Source organism: Microtus ochrogaster, linkage group LG2, assembly GCF_000317375.1.
Source record: "Microtus ochrogaster isolate Prairie Vole_2 linkage group LG2, MicOch1.0, whole genome shotgun sequence".
Taxonomy (NCBI): Eukaryota; Metazoa; Chordata; class Mammalia; order Rodentia; family Cricetidae; genus Microtus; species Microtus ochrogaster.
This window is the reverse complement of record NC_022028.1, coordinates 36304484-36326228: the sequence shown is the minus strand read 5'-3', so window position 1 is coordinate 36326228 and position 21745 is coordinate 36304484. Positions and strand designations below refer to the sequence as shown.

The 21745-nt window shown below is 40.8% G+C and overlaps 1 protein-coding gene across 1 annotated transcript in view; it reads right to left on the bottom strand.

Moving 5' to 3' along the window:
* The window catches only part of Ctnna3 (catenin alpha 3), a 1290503-nt gene that overhangs the window by 1032991 nt on the left and 235767 nt on the right, over positions 1–21745 (bottom strand). The window contains exon 6 of the mRNA XM_013351193.2: positions 17072–17335. Coding sequence (XP_013206647.2) covers positions 17072–17335 — 264 coding nt within the window. The remainder of the gene's footprint in view (positions 1–17071; positions 17336–21745) is intronic.

Sequence of the window (21745 nt, the reverse complement as noted above, 5' to 3'; positions counted from 1 at the left end):
GAGAACTCCTGGAAAGAAGCTTCGACTCCAAGGCTGACTAACTGATGAGACATTCAATGGTATACAGAGACTGGACTGTGGTGAGTCAAGAATGAAATCATCTTGGGTCATCTTTAGCCTTAATATCCATTGATTGCCCTTCTCTGTGTGTGGCCTACCATCTTTGTGACCATAGGTAAACCCTTCAGAATATGCACACAAGTGTTGTGGGATAATGCTCTTGTACACTGTAAAGATTTGTCACTTGTATTGGCTTAGTGAAACACTAGTTGGCCAGTAGCCAGGCAGGAAGTATAGACAGGACTACCAGATGAAGAGGTTCTGGGAAGAGGAAAAGCAGACAGTCAGTTGCCAGTCAGACACAGAGGAAGCACGATAAGAACGCTGCACTGAGAGAAGGTACCAAGTCACGTGGCTAAACATAGATAAGGGTTACAGGTTAATTTAAGTGTAAGAGCTAGTTAATAATAAGCCTGAGCTAATAGGCCAATCAGTTTATAATTAATATAAGCCTCTGTGTGTTTCTTTGGGACTGAGTGGCTGAGGGACTGGGCGGGACAGAAACTTCTGTCTACAAAGGTCCCCAGTTTCTACCAACCAAAAGGCTAAGAATGCCATCAGACATCATCTGAGGCCAACAGCTAAACATTTCCCCACTTTTCTTCTGCCTATCTACCTAGTGTTTCTACCAATGGACTTGAAGAATCTCTTGTTTTATGGTTTCCTTTGTTCTGCTCCTATAGAAGCATGATGAAACTGTTACTGTTACTGTGTTGGAACATGGGATGTGGAGTGACCTGAATCTCTGTTCTTGGGCCATGGTCACTCATATTTTTCTCCAGAATAAACTATTACATCTGCTTCAAGGTGAGAGTTATGGTTTTATATCAAGGGAAGAGGTACATGGGATTCTGTACTAAAAACTAGAAAGCCCCTTATTCTTGGAAGTCTTTTATTTACAGTCATTTTAATTATTTCCTTAATCATCGTGAGTAATTATGTAAATAGTAAATTGCTTAATTTAATTTACATAACATACATATATGTCGATATATTTGATGTCAGATAATCTTTTCATAAAACAAACTAAAAATCCACATACACACACTCACACTCATACACACATACACACATACACACATACATACATACACACACACACACACACACACACACACACACACACACACACACTTGAATAGCCAGATTGCAACCACTTTGGAAATCAATGTGGTGGTTTCTCAGGAAACTGGGAGTCAACCTACCTCAGGACCCAGCAATTCCACTCTTGGGAATATACCCAAGAGATGCCCAATCATACTACAAAGCATTTGTTCAACTATGTTCATAGCAGCACTATTTGTAATAGCCTGAACCTGGAAACAACCTAAGTGCCCCTCAATAGAAGAATGGATAAAGAAGGTGTGGCACATATACACTTTAGAGTTCTACTCAGCGGTAAAAAACAATGACATCTTGAATTTTGCATTCAAATGGATGGAAATATAAAACACTATCTTGAGTGAGGTAACCCAGACCCAAAAGGATGAATATGGTATGTACTCACTCATAAGTGGATTCTAGCCATTAATAAAGGACATTGGGCCTGTAATTTGTGATTCTAGAGAAGCTAATTAAGAAGGTGAACCCAAAGAATAACATATAGTTATCTTCCTGGATATTAGAAGTGGACAAGATTGCCAGACAGGGGTTGGGAGCATAGGGGTGGGGGTGGAGTGGAGATAAGGGGAGATGGGGAGAGCTTGAGGGAATGGGATGGTTGGGATGGAAGAGGGGTGGATGAGGGAGCAGGGAAGTAGATATCTTAATTAAGAGAGCCATTTTAATGTTGGCAAGAGACTTGACTTTGGAGGGGTTCCCAGGTGTCCAAAGAGATGTCCCCAACTTGTTCCTTGGGCAGCAGAGGAGAGGTGTCTGAACCGGCCTTATCTTATAGCCACACTGATCTTGCATATCACCATAGAACTTTCATCTGGCGATAGATGGAGATAGAGACAGAGACCCACATTGGAGCACTGGACTGAGCTCCCAAGGCCCATATGAAGAGCAGAAGGAGGGAGAACATGAGCAAGGATGTCAGGACCGCGAGGGGTGTGTCCACCCACTGAGACGGCGGGACTGATCTAATGGGAGATCACCAAGGCCAGTTGGACTGGAATTGATGGAGCATGTGATCAAACTAGACTCTCTGAATCAAACCAGACGGTGGAGGCTGATGGAGAAGCCAAGGACAATGGCGCTGGGTTTTTATTCTACTGCATGGACGGGCTTTGTGGGAGCCTAGTCTGTTTGGATGCTCATCTTCCTGGACCTGGGGGAAACAGGGAGGACCTTGGACTTCCTACAGGGTAGGGAACCCTGACTGCTCCTTGGACTGGAGAAGGAAGGGGAAGGGGATGGGGGGGGTGGAGGGAAGTGGGAGGAGGGAAGGAGGTGGAAATTTTCAATAAAAAAAATAATTTTTTTTAAAAAACAGTATTTTCTTCATTTTATACCATCTGCTATCTCCTCATCTCATTGTTCCACCAGTGGAACAATCCTCCTGATATCTAAGCTATATGCTCCACTTCTTCCCTTGTTCCCTTTGGAGTGTTTGAAGTTGCCAGGCCTTCTTTCTTTATAACTACCTTTCCATTTTCAGCTGCCTTTGCTGTGATCCCTAATATCTTTTATTTGGAATATTTCCAAACTTTCTTGATTCTTCTTGCCTCCCTCCATCCTTGCAAAACAATCTGCACAGCATAGCTGCTTAATCTTTCCACAACATCTCTTCAATTTTGTTCTGTCCCTAATCAAATCGTCTTTATTAATAAAGCTGAAATTTGTTAGTCTGCCATTCGGTATGGTTCCAAAATGTGGTTTCCAAAGCTGGTTAGCAGCCGCCCTCCTGCTGGGGCTAACTGTCATATAGTGTTAATGGGAGCAATCTGCAAATGTAATTTCATTACTGCTGGAAAAGAGAAATTTAGTCCTCTCTCTGATGGAGGAAAATAGGAACTCAGAAATTTGATTTCCTTATGAAGGAAACAGGCCTTTGTTAGAAGAAAATTATAAAGCTAATCTCTGACCTCAAAGTACTTGTCTACAGACACATCAGAAATGTCTAAGCTAAAGGCATAAGTCCTAGGGTAGACTGATGGACTGACTCTTGAAGCCAGTGTGACAGCATCCAGAATTCTGACCCTCATCCTGTTCTACTGTTTGTCCTTAATGGTATGCTCTTGTGTGAAGAGTTTCTCCTAGCTAAGGATTCACTTGGAATTGGATAGTCTTACTTGGTCATTATTTTTACCTATTCAAGTTATAAGTGCTTATGTTTTTAAAAGCATTAGGGTTTATATAGTTCCTTTTACATAACTATGAAAGTCATTAAATATTCTATTAAAATCTTCCTATCATTTAGGACCTTGCTTGGTTCCCTTCCACAAAGCCTTTCCTTATTGTTCCTTGCTATAAGAGAGCCTTTGAAAGCGGATTCAACAAACAGGCTCCATCCTACATTATACCCACACTTGCTTAGGAAAGACCACCTCTGTGATAATATACAGAGAAGAACTTGTTTCTTTATGGAGGAAGGGCAAGGGTAATAAATACAGAGAAAGAGAGAGAAAGAGAATGAGAGTAAAAAAGAATTTCTCTAGGGCAAAAAAGAAAAAGCTGGTCCCCAAAGGTACCACCATTCTCTTTCTAACCTTGATTTTAGAAAACTTGCCATTGTAATTCCTTCCCTATTCTTGGAAATATATGCAAATCTTTTTTAAGTCTACCTAAGCTTCTAGCCAGCTTTTCAACCCTGCTATGTCTTATAGAGGACCCTAGAGCCATCTCTTTGAAATGCAACTATCAAAAAAGATAGTGTCCCAGTCTTCCAAGTCCAGTGGGAAGATAGGACTCTAACTCCTTTGGGTGTCTAGATCCAGATTACAGACCCACTTCCCATCATAAAGATACTGAGTTTTGTTTTCCTTTGAAACAAAAGCAAAAAGGGTGGTGATGCTAATCACTAGGTGATTCAAGATAAACTATGTTTACAAAACATGCTGTCTAGGCCTCTTATTTGAGGCATAGTTCTCTGATCGGGCCTGCCTTATTTGCATGACTAATTTGCATGACTCCTGTTTGTGTGGTAGAGACCATGTGCACAGAACTCATGCTAACCTCCCAGAACTGTTCACTACTGTATGCACAGTGTGCCTTCATGTGGTATCAATTGCATGGAGGCGACTGTGTGTAAAAGGGATTCTAAACACAGAGCCACTTGCTCCTTGGTCCATTAGCCTGCTATTTTAGGCAGTGTACTGATTATTCTTCGCTATGGAGCATAAATTCAATTCCTAGGGTAAGATACTATTTATCACATCCGCAAGGCACATAACAAAACGGAAACAGAACAGATACCTAATCAGTATTGATGACAAACAGAGTGCCACAGAACCCATGAAAGAAACACTTCATGAGAACTTGTCCGAGGGTATTTCTTCTTTGCCTGTCCTCTCTTCTTTAAGAATTTCTTTTTAAAATCTACTGTTTTATTTTTTACTAGTGTGTGGGGGATACAAATACCATTTTGTACCAGTGGACAAATTAAAAAGTTTATCTAAGCTTGATGGCAGGTTCATTCTCCACAATATTCCATATAACATGTACCCAGAGCAAACAAGATCTGTTAGCTATGAGTATGCATTCCTTTATTGACAAGGCACTTAATCCCTTCCACTTTTAATCATCAAGATAAAGGAGATCTTGTCCATCATGATTAGGTAAATATTTATTACACGTATTAAAATCTCACCAGGTTCTTAAATACCAGCAATTCATTATCTGTTCAACAAATATACTATAAGCAGTTATTAGGTATTCAGTACTATGCTACTATGAGCAATATAAATATGAATGAAATACCGATCCTCCATTCATATAACACCATCTATGAGGGAAAGATACTGCATAAATAAGTAAGTGAATCAAACTCAAGATAAAATGGTCCATCATTTGCCATGCAGGCAATTATTTGGAAAGAGTGATTGGTATGGGTTGGGGAGGTCATGAGAAATCAGTCCTAGTTATTAACTCCTAATTCCTATTCATTTGACCTCTTGTGTGCTGAGAGTTTGTTTGTCCTCTAACAAATAAAGCTTGCCTGAAGATAAGAAGGTGCAGACAGCCACTAGTTAACCATAGAGACCAAGCCGTGGTGGCACACACCTTTAATCTCAGCACTCGGGAGGTTCAAGGCCACACTGGGTTAGATGAGATTTAACCAGTCTAAAGAGGGAAACAAAACTCACACCTTTGGGACAATGAGGACTACTGAGAACTCAAGAACAATGGCAATGGGTTTTCGATCCTACTGCACGTACTGGCTTTGTAGGAGCCTAGGCAGTTTGGATGCTCAACTTACTAGACCTGGATGGAGGTGGAGGTTCCTTGGACTTCCCACAGGTCAGGGAACCCTAAGTGCTCTTCGGGATGAGGAGGGAGGGGGACTTGATTGGGGGAGGGGGAGGGAAATGGGAGGCGGTGGCGGGGAAGAGACAGAATTCTTTAATAAATAAATAAATTTTAAAAAATACTCACATCTTTGAGCCCGACAATTGGCATCTCAGGGCTTTAACCCCAGCATTAGGGAGGTGGAGACAAGAAGTGATCTGACTGGGTGGAGAGAGGAATATGAGGTGGAAGGAAACAGAAGCTCAACCCCTTCAGTTTGAGGATTCTGTACAGGTAAGAAGTCTCTCTAGTGGCTGGTTCCTCCTCTACTTCCTCAATCTTTCAGCACTTACCCTGATATCTGACTCTAGGTTTTTGTTATTAGATCAATTAGAATTCGCTCTGCACTCATACAAATTATACACCTTGGCAGGTGAGTGGCTGGCTTGTGAAGTGTGTGATTTCTTTCCTATGGACTGGACAGGACAGTCTGATGCTAACAAAATGAACAGATAAGTACCGAGCTCTACAAATGTAAATCCCAAGGACCCAGCGCAGCACCTCACATGGACACTAACAACGTTGCTTCGTCTATGCGCAGACTTACCCGGCTTTGCGGCATTTTGTGAAATATCATTAAGTACCGTTTGTAAAGACAGTGCATGAATAAACCACAGTAATAATACAGCATACAGTACCAATCCTGCTTCAGAAAAGGAAGGTGCTCAGTAGTTTTAAACCTTCCCCATTCCTGCCACTTCTAGATTTGGAATGAGCCCTTCCGCCTCTCTCACAGCTCACCACAGGCTTACCATTAAGTTTAATGGAACTTACCTGTTCCATTAAAAGTCTGTGTCTGCTGCATCTGCTAGCCCTAACATGAGGGCAAAGTACAAGAAGTGAACTCACATTTCTTTGCTGTTTTTGGTAAACCTTTATGTTCTGATATTCATGCTAAATATGTCACACACTTTATTGATCTTTGTACCTTACAGTCTCATTTCTAATCTTAAGGAGAAAACGTACAGCAACTTAAATTTAGGACTGAACTCTACCAGGGAATTTCATTGAAATCCTTATGTTCACTTTTGCCTGTGCTTCCTAGACGTCTTAATTACACTGAGGTTTTTCAGATGTTTTCTTGGTCTATGAGATAATGTATTTCTCTGTTAAATGGTTCATTTCCTGAATCGAGTCAGTAGATGTTCTAACGATGAACTGGAGTCGCCTTTGTGAAAGGACTGTCACAATTCATCTTTTAAATAATAATGAGTAAAACACTCACATCTACTTCAGAGTTTGTATTTTACTTCCAGTACTGGGCTAATATGCAAATGCTCCTCCTTATGGAACCAACACACTATTGGTTACCTACCGAACTGGTACTAGTTTTTCCCAGCTTCGCATAGTGAACTTGAGAGTCTTTTCCTTAGCCTTTCTCATCCAACTGCCATGGAAATATATTTACATACTCCAGAAGGGTGATGCACTGCAAAGGTGCACTTTGCTTTGATAAAAACTGATTCTATTTAATCCGTTAACATCGAGCATCTATGGGCAACTGCTGTTTTCCAGGGAATTTTTCCACTTCATCTACATTTCATTTTTATCACACAGATTATACTTTCAGCCTGTCTTCTTCCCCGCCATAAACACCATGGGTGATACATTTCCCTCCAAATAGATCCCTCTAGTTTGTGTTGTTTTTGCACTACTTCTCCACTTGGTTTTCGTGTTTTGTTCTTGTTTTCAAGTATAATTGCTCATGAGCCTGAAGATATATAGATGTGGTTTTTCAAAAAGGATCCAGATAATGAGACCATTTCACTTATCAACACAATACCTTCCTTAAAATGCCCATAAAGTGCTGGTTTTCTGAAAGTCATCCACTTAGCAATAGTTCATTTTTGATAACTCGCTCATGCATCATTGATAAGAGTGTGTTATAACCCAGTGAGGGTTAATCTTGACTGTCAGCTGAATTGGACTGAGAAACATTTGACTGATTAGTGGCCCAAACCTCTGAGAGCGTCTGCAGTGGTTCCTCAAGAGATAATCATGTCCTGGTTTTCGGAGGGGATAGGAGTGGAAGGAGGACACTGGGGACAGGCCTTTGTGGGTTATCCCTTACCCTGAACTTTCTCCTCTGCCTCCTGGCTGCCATAATGGAAACTATTCTGTTCCTCCACGCTCCTTCTGCCATGGCAGTCTGAACTATCTGAAACCTAAGCCAAAATAAATATTTTCTCAAGTCGTTTCCACGAAGCATTGGGTTGTAATGATGAAACGGAACTGATACAAACCCCTCGGTGAATTCAATTAGCAATTTGCTTTTATAAATATTGGCATAGCTGTAACAGCTTTATTCGGCCATGTTATCAAATATATCTTTTATTTTCCTGCTTGTGAGAGGGCTTCACTGTGTTAGGACAGGTGTAAGTCAAATGTGGCTTTCTCCTGCCTCAGATCCCCAAGTGTTGAGATCACAGGCATACGCTACCATATCTGGGTTTTAAAAGAAAATTCTTTCTTCCTCAGCTTTACTATAATCTGTGGAGATGCACATTTCCTTATTAATATTGTACTTGGTGCTTATAATGTGTGTTAGATATGAATACTGTTCTCTTCCAGATGTTCTAGAATACTGGTTCTCAACCCGTGGGTCATAATCTTTTTGGGGATCACATATCAGATTATGATTTATAACAGTAGCAAAATTACAGTTCTGAAGTAGCAATGAAAATAATTTTGTGGTTGGGGGTCAGGACAACATGGAACTATGAGAGAGTAGCAGCATTTGCAAGTTTGGGGACCACTGTCCTAGAAGATTCTTGGAAGCGTTCTTTCTTCTGGACTTCATATTAGAGTATTTTTAACCTGATGCACCATCTTGTATATTAACTTTATTTTCCAAAATATCTTTTATTTCTGTGTCTGTGGAAAATTGCAAGCAGCATTATTAAATATGTTTTCAGAGATCTAGAGATACTAATCCTCTACATGATCCCACTTTGCCTAATCAACTGATAAACATAATTATTTTTTTCATTTTAGGGAATACTGTCTGCTCAATTCTTGAATTCTTTCATTCCTTCAACACATTCATACTTGTACTAAGGGGGAGAACCATGTATATTTAACAGAACTAATTTATATTTAGTATCTTGTGCTCTCTGTGTGTGCAGCGGAAAGGACTTTCTCTGCAGTCTTTTCTTTTGACAGTGTCACTCACAATGGCTAACTTTATCTATGTGTTATAAGAACTTATCTTCTTTGGAGATGGATTAGGAGTTTTTGAAGACTGGGCATAAAGTTCAGTAAGAATCTGAGTTTGCCTCTGCCAGGTCCCTTGAGGTATTGCTGAGATAGGACAACTTTAAATTAGATTTTTCTGCTGAGCTTAAAGAGGCTACATAGGTAATATAGATTCTGACCCAAAGTCCACATAAGGATAGGATCCTGGTTCAAAAATTTCCAGGTACATTCTGTTCTTCAGAGGCATGGGGGTTGGGTGCGTGGGTGTGGTCCTCTGTGCTAGCCAGAGCCAAGGCTAAGCTAGTCAATTTTTCTGACTATTCCCTGCCATGGGCCAGTGTCCTCCTCATTCATCCAGCAAGAGGATCAAACATTAAGGACTACCAGCTCCTTGTCAAGGTCTCTGCCTTAGTTAGGGTTTCTATTGCTGTGATGAACACCGTGACCAAATGGCAGGTTGGGGAGGAAAGGGCTTATTTGGCTTATACTCCAGCCCTTGCTGTTCATCATTGAAGGAAGGTCAGGAACTCAAACAGGGCAGGATCCAGAAGGCAGGAATTGATGCAGAGGCCATGGAGGGGAGCTGCTCACTGGCTTGCTTCCCATGGCTTGCTCAACCTGCTTTCTTATAGGACCCAGGACCAGCAAGCCATGGAAAGCACCACACCATGAACTGCCTCCCTCATCAATCGCTAAGTAAGAAAACGCCTTCCAAATGGATCTCATGTAGGTATTTCCCCAGCTGATGCCCCTTCCCCTGATGGCTCTAGCTAGTGTCAAGTTGACACACAGAACCATCCAGTACAGTCTCATTTGTAGTCCTCCAGCTAGCAGAACGAAGGTTTTGTCTTTCACCCTTGGCTGGTCTTTCAAAGTCCAAACCCCAGGCTTTAACTACAAATAAATTGCTATACAATCCTGTTGCTGGGTTAGTGTGAATTTGATAATTCTTTATATGTGTCCTTTAAAAAAAATCCCTTAACAGATGGAATATGTATTTTAAAATATTTCATCCATCACTTTAATTACTTTTAGTTTGCTGTATTTCTGGAAACAAAACCATTTTTAAAACGGTAATTAAATGAAGTAATTCTAGATAAATGAGTGACATCACTTTCTTCCCAAGTTCTTGGTGCTCGTCTAATTGACAGGGGTCCGGCTTTTCATTTCAGTGAAAACATAAGACAGTAAGAACTGTGTTCACCCAAAAGTGCTATTTATAATAAAAGGCAACACATCTTGGAAGTCTCAGGGAACAGAGATGAAAGATGGGCAGCTCCTTGGAGAAAGGAACATAGATATACTTTTTTTTCCTCTTTGTGCTGCCTTATTACAGAAAGACTCTGGCCAAAGCACCACTTCAATATACTTTCTTGGTTTTGCTATAAATTCATGGCCCAATTCAAAGCAAAATTCCTTATATTAAGTATATTCAATTCCAGCTGGAGAAAAGGGAAAAATAAGAGTAAGAGAAAAACGGCATTTACTGTGACAGCACTTGGAGAGGCGGGAGGTTTAAATGTTCTTATTATTGCATGGGTAGTGACTCTGCTTCTGCCATGTGTGATTGTTCTAGGCACCTGGAGCTGTAACTAAACAAAGTCATATAATGGAACAGGAAAGCTTCAGTGAGGTAGGGATGGAAGGGGCAGGTAGAAGGAATATAAGGAGGGATAACTAACAGTAAAGTAATTTGGCAGAGCCATACAAAAAGCCTCCTCTACGGAAGCTTCCTAAAATATATACAGTACATATGTAAATGGAGTTTAAATAATGGAGCTATCCTGTAATAGAGGGGCAGTCCTCTCCCAGTTAACATAGGCTGAACACCTAGTGCTAGCTATGGGATGCCTCCTTACCAGATGATTGTCAGTGGGGTACCACAGGAAAAAAAAACCCTAAAAAATTAGTTATTTCTATTGCTCTTTGTGATTGTTCAGAACTTGATGGTAAGACCTTATTGCTGAAGATACTGTATGTTTGAATCATAGAACATAGAGAAATCAAGCTAGTACCAACCTGGAAACTTCATCCCTGTTGGTTAGCTTTCATGCAAGGTTTATGCAAGGGAGAAAAGTAATCAACAGTCTTACCAAGCATGAGCTTTGCAAACTACAAGAGCAATAGATCTGGCAAGACAGGCTTACTGATGCAATGGTGGTACAGATGTTACAGGCATAACCAACCACTATTCCACTATCGATCAGATTGAAAGACCATTCCACATGATGCCACTAACTGCCCCCCACCAAAAAAAAATCTATGACTTGCTAGGTTATACACCCCAGGGAAGAATACAATACAATTTATTCTACAATTATTCTACAAAATGGACATAATAAACTGCCCCTACGTTCTTATTAGTATACCCATATATTAGTACATCTTTCAAAACTCATTAAAGAAGTTTTCTTTGCAATAAATGGTAATTAATACAGACAGCCACAATTGCTCAACAAGCACAGAATAAGAAACTGTTCTCAGTCCTAAATGGGACATCTATATTTTATTGCCTTTGACCCCCAAGGCTCAGTGACAGTGCAGAAGAGGAGGCATGAAGATTTTAAGAGGCAGTGGTAGTGGATGTCTGCGAAAAAAACACTATCTGCTGGGCATGACTGGGACATTGCACACATGATCTCACAGCAGCCATGACTGCTCACACAAGATCAAGCTAGACAAAATCCCAGCATGAGTGAGAGAGGAGCTCATGGACTCCCACCCCTAACCAAGGGGCTATTACCAGGTGATGGCCAGTGGAGGGTGGAGTGGTATCTACAGGGATGTGGTATCATAGAAGCTACCCATGCTCTGATACACCTCTATGTACACCCAGGTACATGGCAGAAGAACTATAGAACTCAGTGACCTTAAAAAAGAAAAACCACACAAAACAAAGCACATGAAGTTGGGAAGGAAGAGTGGTCCAGGGAACGGGGCATGAATTATAGGGTAAAGAATGGAAATAGATTTGATCCATACACATAATATGCATGTATAAAATTATCAATAAAAGGAAAATAAATTGTGTAAATGAGTATGTAAAGGAAAGAATATAGTATATCTGAAAATAAAATAACTACATATATGTCCTTCATTTTCATCACCTCAAAAACAGATACTAATAACTCTATTATGACTGTGATGCTTGTTTTTTCTTTCTACACAAGGGAAATATGTGTTAATGGACTTCAAGTTTTCAATGCAATTTTCACTGCTTAATGACATTTTCAAGATTTTATTCATCTACAATGTGACACTTCTCAGCTCTCGTCCAGTCACAAGTGCAGAGGTAACGCTCTATAATCCACATTAGCTTTCCAATAAATCAATCAATTTAGGTTGTACAGTGTTCTAATTTAGCTTCTATTTTCTTCACTGGTAAATCTCAAGTTTCATACCCACAACCAGCCAGGACCCAGAATAAAAGATTTAACAGAAGCTTTAGCGTGGTAGCTGTTGAGTAAGTGTTCTGATACATTTTCACACTATAAACATTTAATGAGTCTGGTTCCCAGCAGAATATTTACTACACCCATTTATTTCCTAGTAGTATATTTGCAGGAGCAAAATAGAGCAAAGGTTATTTCAGATCCTCCACCAATATAGCTCCCTGTAAATAATATAAAGTGCAACCATTTAACTCACAGAATTATTGGTAAAAGGTTAAATGTTCAGTAAATTCTGTCTCATCTAGTTCAGACTGCTTTGGCAATTATTTGTAACTTGGATATACTTTTTTCAGGCATTTTGTTCTGAAGCCTATCTTTGACTACAGGTAAATTTCAGCTACTAAGACAGAATTAGGTTCTCAGGAAAATATGTTAGGTCTTTTGCCTGCTTGTTCAGAAGTAAATGGGCCATACTAGGGGTCTGTTCTTAAAAAGACCCTTCCCCAGGCTCTCGCCTCTCCAACCTCTGCATTCACCTCAAAATGAAGTGAGAAACCAAGTATGTCTCAGTGGAGGACCAATTTGGAAAACTTTGGAGATAAATGAGGTCCTTTGTGGGAATGTCTCTGAACACAGATCTGTTTAACACTTTGGAAAAATGTGCTATACAATTCCACCTGCCCATTCCTCTGGAAAGTTCCACCCCATTACAAGAAGCACTTTCCAAATAGAGACTATTGCTACTTAATGGCCCACGGACAGTGTTTAATCCACCAGGAAGACTTGGTTACATTTATAACTTTTCTGATAATTCATATGGAGTAGGAACCTTAGCATACATTATGCTGAATTTTGATTGAGCGCATTAAGTTCTACCTAGGAAAACTCAATACAAGCAAACTACAAATTCTTCTGGAATCAGAACAGCTAGACCCATTTCCCGGCTGCTTCTATCCACTAGCTTCCTGATGAGAAATATACACAGCTTATTTTCTGTGAAGCAAATACAAAATTTTCAATGATGACATTGTAATAATCAAGTGAATAATTCATATCAAATGTTTAGCCAGAAGGGCTGGAGAAGCAGCTCAGCAGTTAGAAGAGCTTGAGCAAGCATGAGGACCAGAGTTCAAATCCCAGCATTTACTTAACAAGCCAAGCATCTAACACACACTAGTAACCCCAATTCTGCTCTGAGAGGATCAGAGACAAGAAGATCCATTATACTTGCTGATTTCACATCTAGCCAAGAAAATAAGAGTCCCAGGTTTAGGACGAGCTGCTGCCTCAAAGGAATAGTGAAGACTGGTATAGGAGACTCCGGATGCTCTCTGCTGGCCTCTGTGCACACACACACACACACACACACACACACACACACACATATGTATGTATGTACTCATGTATATAGGTGTATGTGTATGCCCCTGCACATCTAAATAAATAAATACTTAAAACATAAATATGTATAAGTAAATCTCAAAACATTTTAGTCATCTAGAAATACTTTAAAGATTGGATTCATTTAGAAAAAAACAAACAAGAAAAAAATTCTCAATCCAAAGGATGAGAGTTTATGTCTCAAGACATCTGCCAAGTAATAGCTACAGATTGCTAACCATCTTAATAAAAGATATAGTGCAAATTGTATATGCATTCAGGAGTACATCATATGTAAACCCCCATGTTTATTTTAACAGGGGAGCAAAGTAGAGAGTGGAATACAGCAGTTTTCTTTTGGATGCAACTGCCTGGAGGGAAAATAGGTATGAGGAGGGCAAACTACCTTTTTATTGTCCACGCCAAATGGTATATATAATATATATAATCAATCACATATATATAGATTCAACTTGGGGCATCTCTCTGAAAGCCCACTTCCTAGCTACTAGACAACCAAGTACCCTGGACAGGTGATTTTCTATGCCCACTGCTGCAGTATAGCAAACACGCCCACATGTCAGGCCTAGGATTTGCACATTAAGACCAAGTTACCATTTGTCTGCAGATGCCCTGACTTCCCACAGTGGGTAAGCTTGCATCTTCAGAGATGACCTCTATGAAAAGGCGCACATCAAAGCAGACAGACAGGTCAAGATCCTGTGTTGCGAGAGAAACCAGGATCTTTTCAACAGTTCCTTTGACAGTATTCCTTGTTTTCGAAGGAAGTCAAGAAACCAACCCTCCTACGCAGAAAAGCACACACGGTCTAGGCACACTCTAGGTCACATTCTAAACCCAAGCACTGGCGTGGGGTGCCAGTAAAGGCAACCTGTGAAATCTTAAAACAGCCCAGTCAAGGTTGAAGGCCTCCAACTCAACGCCCCTCTTCACTGTCAAAGTCCATTAGTCGGAGTCGAAGCTTACAAGGGGTGAAAACAGCAGGAGCCAGCAGACAGGGGCAGGAATCAAGGACATTGAACAGCTGGTTCACTTGAGAATGCCCGTGATGCCTCAGGTCACAGCCGCTGGTGACTGAAATAAAATCCCTCTAAGAACATGCGTGTGACTTACAGACTGCTTTGGGGATGCTAACAGTATCATTGAGAACATTAGGTGACCAGAGTGACAAGGTTTCAACAGAACATGATGTATTTTAGACAGGACTGTGTGTGGAAGGGGCAGGAACAAGACACGCATGACTAGGACTTCCCATGGCCTCTAATGGCTCCTGCCTCCAGTAAATAAACATTCATGTGTTTAACAGTGGTCACGCCATTCCCCTTGCTACCTGGTATAAAATAATTGATCAACTCCCCAAACCTTTTCGAACTACTATTGAGTTTCCCATGTATTTTGGTCCCCAAGTTTTATGTTATTTATTTAGAGTCTAACACATTACTGGTATCTAGCTGCTCTCTTCTGGTATCTGTGACTGGTCCCAGGAAAGGAGATTTTCAATCTTAAAAACCAGGACATCAAGATAAGCATATAACACACAAGATGATTGTGTGTTCTTTATAGAGAGCGAACACTGGATGATGGGAGATTAGTAGTTTCTATTCATTTTTTTTAACCTATCAGGGAAGAGTTCCTAAACTCTGCATATAACTAGGAATTTTATGCATTTTCACATGGATATAAAAATATACAATAATACAGCTAATAATATTGTATTAGAAGTGAAGAGTCTGTTTAAAGGCATGTAGCTAAAGGGAAAGCAAGCAATCAAACTTAATAGTATTAGTTATCTAATAAATTTACTATGAAATTAAGAGCCATACAGACATTATGTAAGTTGTGCTGATTTTTAAGCCATCAGTAAGATCTTAGTCACTTTAATTACAAATATCTTTTTCATTGTGGAAAAATCTGTTTCCAAATAGTCTCTATAATGATATTAAGGCTGAATATTTACTATTCATTGCTCTGAACAACCATACCTGTACTATGAATTCATTTTATCTGATAACTCCGTGCTGTTGCTGCTGGACACTTGTAAGCAGGACAGAGGTCCATAAATATTGTTGCCAAGGTCACAAACATAGCAAGTGCCACAGCTGAACTATAAACCAAAGAATGAAGGCTCTAAATTTTTATCTTTAAACCTCACACCATATTAACTCCCACTAAGGAGCCTCCGTGTTGGACTAGGATAGTCAGTGCTCACTGATATCGTACTTGAAGGCCTGGTAAATCCCTCAACTTCCTCAAAACTGGGTTTCTCATCCGCTTATGACCAGGTTTTACCCTCAGCCCTCCTGTGGTTAATGAAAACCTCTTCTATAGAGCTACTCAATTAACTATCCATGCTATATAAGATGTATGAGAGCTCCTTCCCCTTCCAAGCAGAGCCTACAGTCCAATCGTGGACAAGTCCTGCTGACTCCGGAGTTTATGACCTACGTTCACCAACTGAAAGACGCAGAAAGGCCTGTCTGTATATTTCAGCCTAGTAAGGCACACTCTGAAAACCAATGCTCTCTAAGTACCAATTGTCAGTCGGCCCAGCCTTTGTAGGTCTGTTCCCCAGGCAGACTTCATTCTGTCTCTGGGCTGCCCAGATATTAACTCCTAATAGCATCTCAGATCATGAACCTTGTTGCTAAAGGACTCAGAGTGTGATGCCCGCTACGATTCCTCCCTTTGCTCGTGTCCCACACATCTATCCATCCATTCTATTATTATCTAGCTGATTCCTACTTACAAAGTTGAGCCTTGCTGAGGCTGTCGTGACCACAAGCGGGGTGGTGCGTGTAAGGGGTAAGGTGAGCTCAGGTTCCCATCATAGTCTCCCGCCTGGTTCCCAGCTTCTCACCTTATTTACATTGACTTTGTGCTCACGTGGTGTTAACATGGTTCCTATAAGGCATGAGTTTCAGTGTGTTAAAGCCTTATAGAGTCCCAGTTTCTCAGAGGAAAGGCCTGCACAGCCTTCTGCCGCCTGGTCCCATTGGCTCTGTACCCTGGTCCGTGAGCGTCCTCTGTTGCTGACTCCACCCAGGTTCCTGACTTCTATGACGTCACAAACACAGGGGCCCATGGCGTTCCTATGTTCTCGATCTCCATCCGCTCCTGGCTTAAACTCCTCAAATCTTTAAGGGTACCTCACCCCTTTTTACTATGATATGCGATTTGGTTATTTATAATGACTTGTGTGCTTTTTGCCTACACGCTCTCGCTAAAATATAAGCCCTTGTCAGAGGCAGTGACGGGTTATATTTCTCGAGCACATACAACGGTGCTGATGAATTTCATACAGTAAATCCTCCACTTTAGAAGTTGATCTACATAAAATAAAAATCTTCACTTGAATCTCAGGCAATTCCCATTGAAAGGCTTCACTGGCGGAGGAATGCTAATTGCGATAATAGGAAATCTTGCTGTCAATTCGCAGAAAGGCCCAAGAAGGTCATTGAGACTGATTAGAGCTTGATAAAAGTCGGTTTTCTAAACTCCCACTTATAAACCGGAAGTCTGCTTCTGCTTACTGTACTGAGACATTTAGTCACATTTTGGTTCTCCCCACTTACCTCCAGCTCATCAAGAGCACTCCCCAGGGTTGCCCCCTGAGGTTCGGAAGTCGCCGGCACGCTGGGGATGCCTTGGGAAGCATTTGAAATGACATCAAGAGCGTTCTGAATCTCTTCACAGACTGTGTCCTTGCTGGCTTTGAGCGAAGCAACATCGGAATGTTCCAAACAAGCTGAACAGATGGAATGCAAGAGCGGGGAGTTCTCCTTCAAAGCGGCCCGCGCCCCTGCAATTTCATCCCTCTGGGCTGGAGATTTTAAGTCCTGAAAAGAAGGGGGGGAAAAAACACTCTTACTCTTTTTCATAGAAAGAAGACATATTACCTGGATGCTCCCTTGGGGCAAGAGGGGCAGCATGAGCAAGATGCAGGTGCTAAGCAGTCTGCTGGAGTAAACAAGGACCTGGGGAATCTGTACAGTCCTGCAGATGCTCAAGTCCTACGATAGGAGAGGAAGCAGTTCGCAGGTAAAGGTCACAATGGTGGAGAGATGTCACTGGTCAGCCATATATGTTGACTTAGTTTGATTACTATTACTGATATTAAATACTATGACAAATCAACTGAAAGAAAAAAATGTAGGTTTTTTTTTTTTTCACTCTTTGGGAGTCTGCCACCCAGCACCCAAATAAATACACAGAGACTTATTCTTACTTATGAATGCCCGGCCTTAGCTTGGCCTGCTTCATGCCAACTTTTCTAACTTAAATTACCCCATTTCTCTCTAACTACATTATGACTCTGGGCTTTTTGCCTTTCTTTATTTTATATATCTTACTTTTCTTCTTATTCCATAGCTGGATAGCTGGTTGTGTGGCCAGGTGGCTGGAATCCTTCTCTCCTTCTCCTTTCTCATGCCTCCCTTTCTCTTTTTAGATTTCGCCTATTTATTCTCTCTGCCTGCCAGCCCCGCCTATCCTTTCTCTGCCCAGCTCGTGGCTGTTCAACTCTTTCTTAGACCAATCAGGTGTCTCGGGCAGGCAAAGTACCAGCTTTACAACTTCGGATGCAGCACATCTTTGCATCATTAAACAAATGTCCCACAATGTAAACAAATGTAGCGCACCTTCAACTAATCTCCCACAACAGAAGAAACAATTCTTTGGGCTCAAAATTCCAGGTTCCCACTCATCATTACAGGGAAATCAACGGAACAGAAACACAAGGCAGACACTCACACTACACCCGTGTGGTCAAAAGCGGACAGCACTGAACTAACGCGTACATGGCAGTATTCAGCTCTCTTCCCCTACTCGCTGAGAGTTAGAAATGCCCTCTCTAGGGAATGGTGCCACCCACAGTGGGCAAGCTTTCCCTCCATAATAACATAATGACAGTCCCCCCATCCCCCACAGATGTGCCCACAGGCCAGCCTAGACAACAGTTCACTGAGGTTTCCTGTCCAGGTGAGTCTGGTGTGTGTCAGGTGGTAACTAAAGCTAGTCATCACATCCATAAGCTCGCTAAGAACTCTGACACATTATTAAGTGCATCATCAGGCATCTCAAAGTACTAATATTCCGTTAACCTAATTTTCATAGATAGCAAAATTTGCATTTAACTTTTCACTAAAATAACCCAAGTAAATTAAAAACACTAAAGTTTTCACCATTCAACTACCTTTTTCTATTGCAGAAATGCTAATGAATCTCTTCTACATTTTTTCCTTGATATTTACCCAACAAATAGTTGCTACGTGCTTAGTATATACTAACCCTTTTCTGTTAGAATTCAGGAGTACAGCTATGAGCAACCCCACCAGACCCTTGATCTCGGGAAGATCATGTTAGCGGACAGGAAATTTCTTGACAAATAATAAACTAGGCAAACATAGAAATAAGTCAGTTTCGAGCAATGAAAATATGAATGAAGCAAGATGTAAAAGATTATAGCAAGTGAAGTATAAAAGTGCCTTAGTGTAGGCAGACAGCAAGGCTCTTTCTGTGGATACAACAGTTTGAAGTAATTCTCACTGGAGACTATCACAGACAGAGAAGAGATGCTAAATAATGATTAAATGGCTGGTTGAAACTGCTCAGGATGCAGTGAAAAAAATTGTCAAGCACTACCTTAACCAAGTGATGAAGGCTAGCTAATGTTATCAATGGTGTCATTGCTCACAAATGATACTGCACATTATATACTGAATGTGCCAAATATCCTCATGGATAGATGGCCATCATTCTTCTAAATTAAAGCCTACTGTAGGTGTTAGTGGTTACTTTAACTGATGATACTATGGGTTCATAGGCTGTCTGTTTATCCTTACTCCAAACCAGTTCAAAATACTTATTCAGTATCAAGGTCAAGTGGGGATGTCCCTGGATAGACAGGTGTACAGAATTCAGCTCCTCAAGGACTGACAGTTACTTAATATCTTTTATAAATGTGTCAGATAAAAAAGCACACACAGGATTTTCAAGCCTAAGAGGCATTAAATGCTTCCATCTGATGAAGAGACTCACAGATGGGATTATAAAGAAAAGAGAAGACCTTACACATCTATACAAGCTGGTAGAAAGAGTAACATACGAATTTTAACCCTGGCAAAGAAAATGAAGTATATGTAGAGATTTTAAAGAGCACATAACATAAAAACAGGATGCTCTAAGCTATCTGTCAATTTAATCATTCAACCAACAATTATTGAGCCTATGTTATGCATCAAGTACTATGTTGATTAAGGGCTGGGAATGTCAAGAGAAAGTTCTCAAACCAAAAGTATAGACAAACAAAGAAATTTTATAGAAACTGAGGGTTGGAGAGGTAGATCAGCTCTTAGGAGCAGTTGTTGCTCTTGCAGAGGACCCAGGTTCAGTTCCCAGCACCAACATGGCGGCAAACAACCTGCAATTCCCACTACAGGAAGATCTGCTGCCCTTTTCTGGCCTCTGTGATCACTACAAGAATGCGATAAATATACATGCATGCAGGCAAACATTTATCCATATAAAATAACTATTTTTTTAAATTATGTAGAAACTAAAATAAAGTTACAGTATAAAGGAAAATCCTCATCTTAAAGGGGGTTAAAACTACTCTATCAGTTAATTTATTTATGCTTTTGATGGCATAAATGATAAACTAAATTAGCAAATATCCAAGGTCTACAATATGCTGCACACACAACACACATCATGTAATAATTTCTACAATTAAATTCATTAGCACCACACTCACTATACCTAAGCACCTCATATGTGTACATTGTGTGATTGCTTAATATGTATTCTCCTAGTTCATTCCAAGTAAGCAATACATTATTACCAGTTATCACTACCATACTGTAATTAGATACCCAGAACTATACATCTTAAAACTATCATTTGTATCCCTTAATTAATTTTTTCTCATTTACCTCATGCCCTACTCCTAGCATTCAGTATGAAACACTCTTCTAAATTTCAGACTTCTTTTCGAATACATACAAAAAATGAGGTTATCGTGTATTTGCTTTTTTCTGTCTGTGATCTTGCTCAGCACAGTGTCCTCCAGGTTTATCCATGCTATTGCAAATACAGGAGTTCAGAACAAAGTGAATCTTAGGCAGTGAGAAGAAGCCGTTCTGTAAACAGTGCAGAACAAAACACTAAACAAAGGAAACAATGACTGTGACAGCAGGAAGTACAGAACGGGGAGGAGGAACATGCAGGCTACAAACAGAGGAAACATGAGCAGCAAGGTAGCAAGTGCACCTGGGAAAATCAACAGGAGACACCTTCCATGTTAGGCTAAAGAACTCTAAAAGCAACAAGATCACTTGGGTATTTCGAAGACGTCTTTGGCGGTAGCCGTATGAATAGACCGACGAGGATGACATTGCAGCCAGGGAGGCACTAGTCCAGCTGCAGGTGAGGAACAATGAGTGTCTGACGCTGGACAGGATCATAGGCTAAAGCAGGAAGGTGTTGTGGGATACTAGTACATTGTGTGAAAATGTATTGCTGTGATTGGTGAAATAAAGAACTGAACGGCCAACAGCTAGGCAGGAGAGAATAGGCGGGCCTTCCAGGGACTATGGGAAGAGGAAAGGCAGATTCACCAGGAAGATGCGGGTGGGGGGGGGCATGCAGTATGGAAATGAGGAAACGAGCCCCATGGCAGAACATAGATTTAAAAATATGGATTAATTTAAGTTAGCAGAGCTAGTTGGAAACTAGCTTTCATAATTGGTAGTAAGTCTCCATTTGTGGGCTGGCGGTCCCAGCCGGAAAGTACTACTACAGGAAGAAGCCATGCAACACTGATGAGGTGAAGACCCTAAGACACTGGGAGTAGGAGGTATTCACCAGTGGCTAGAAAATGGCTTCAGTGATTGTAAACATAAAGAAGCATTCACCAAGATGCAAATGCAGTGAGAGGAATGTGTTTGTGAGAAATAGGTGAACTGCATTTGTGGTGGATCAGATGTAAGGTTAGAACCGTTTATAAGTGCAAACGCACTCCACGGTGAGGATGTAAGCTCAGACACAGAGATCTGTCAGTCATCTGCTCTTCCTTGAAGGTCCGCGCTATGTGTGAAGGCAGCAGCAACTTCAGACAGTATGAAGGCCACACTGAGAAAGGGAACCTGGAACCAAGCACTGTCCCTTGAATACGTCAATGATATTATGTGCTAGTCCCAAAGGACAAATATGGAACATGTTCAAATTGCCAAAAGGGATATCAGAAAAGA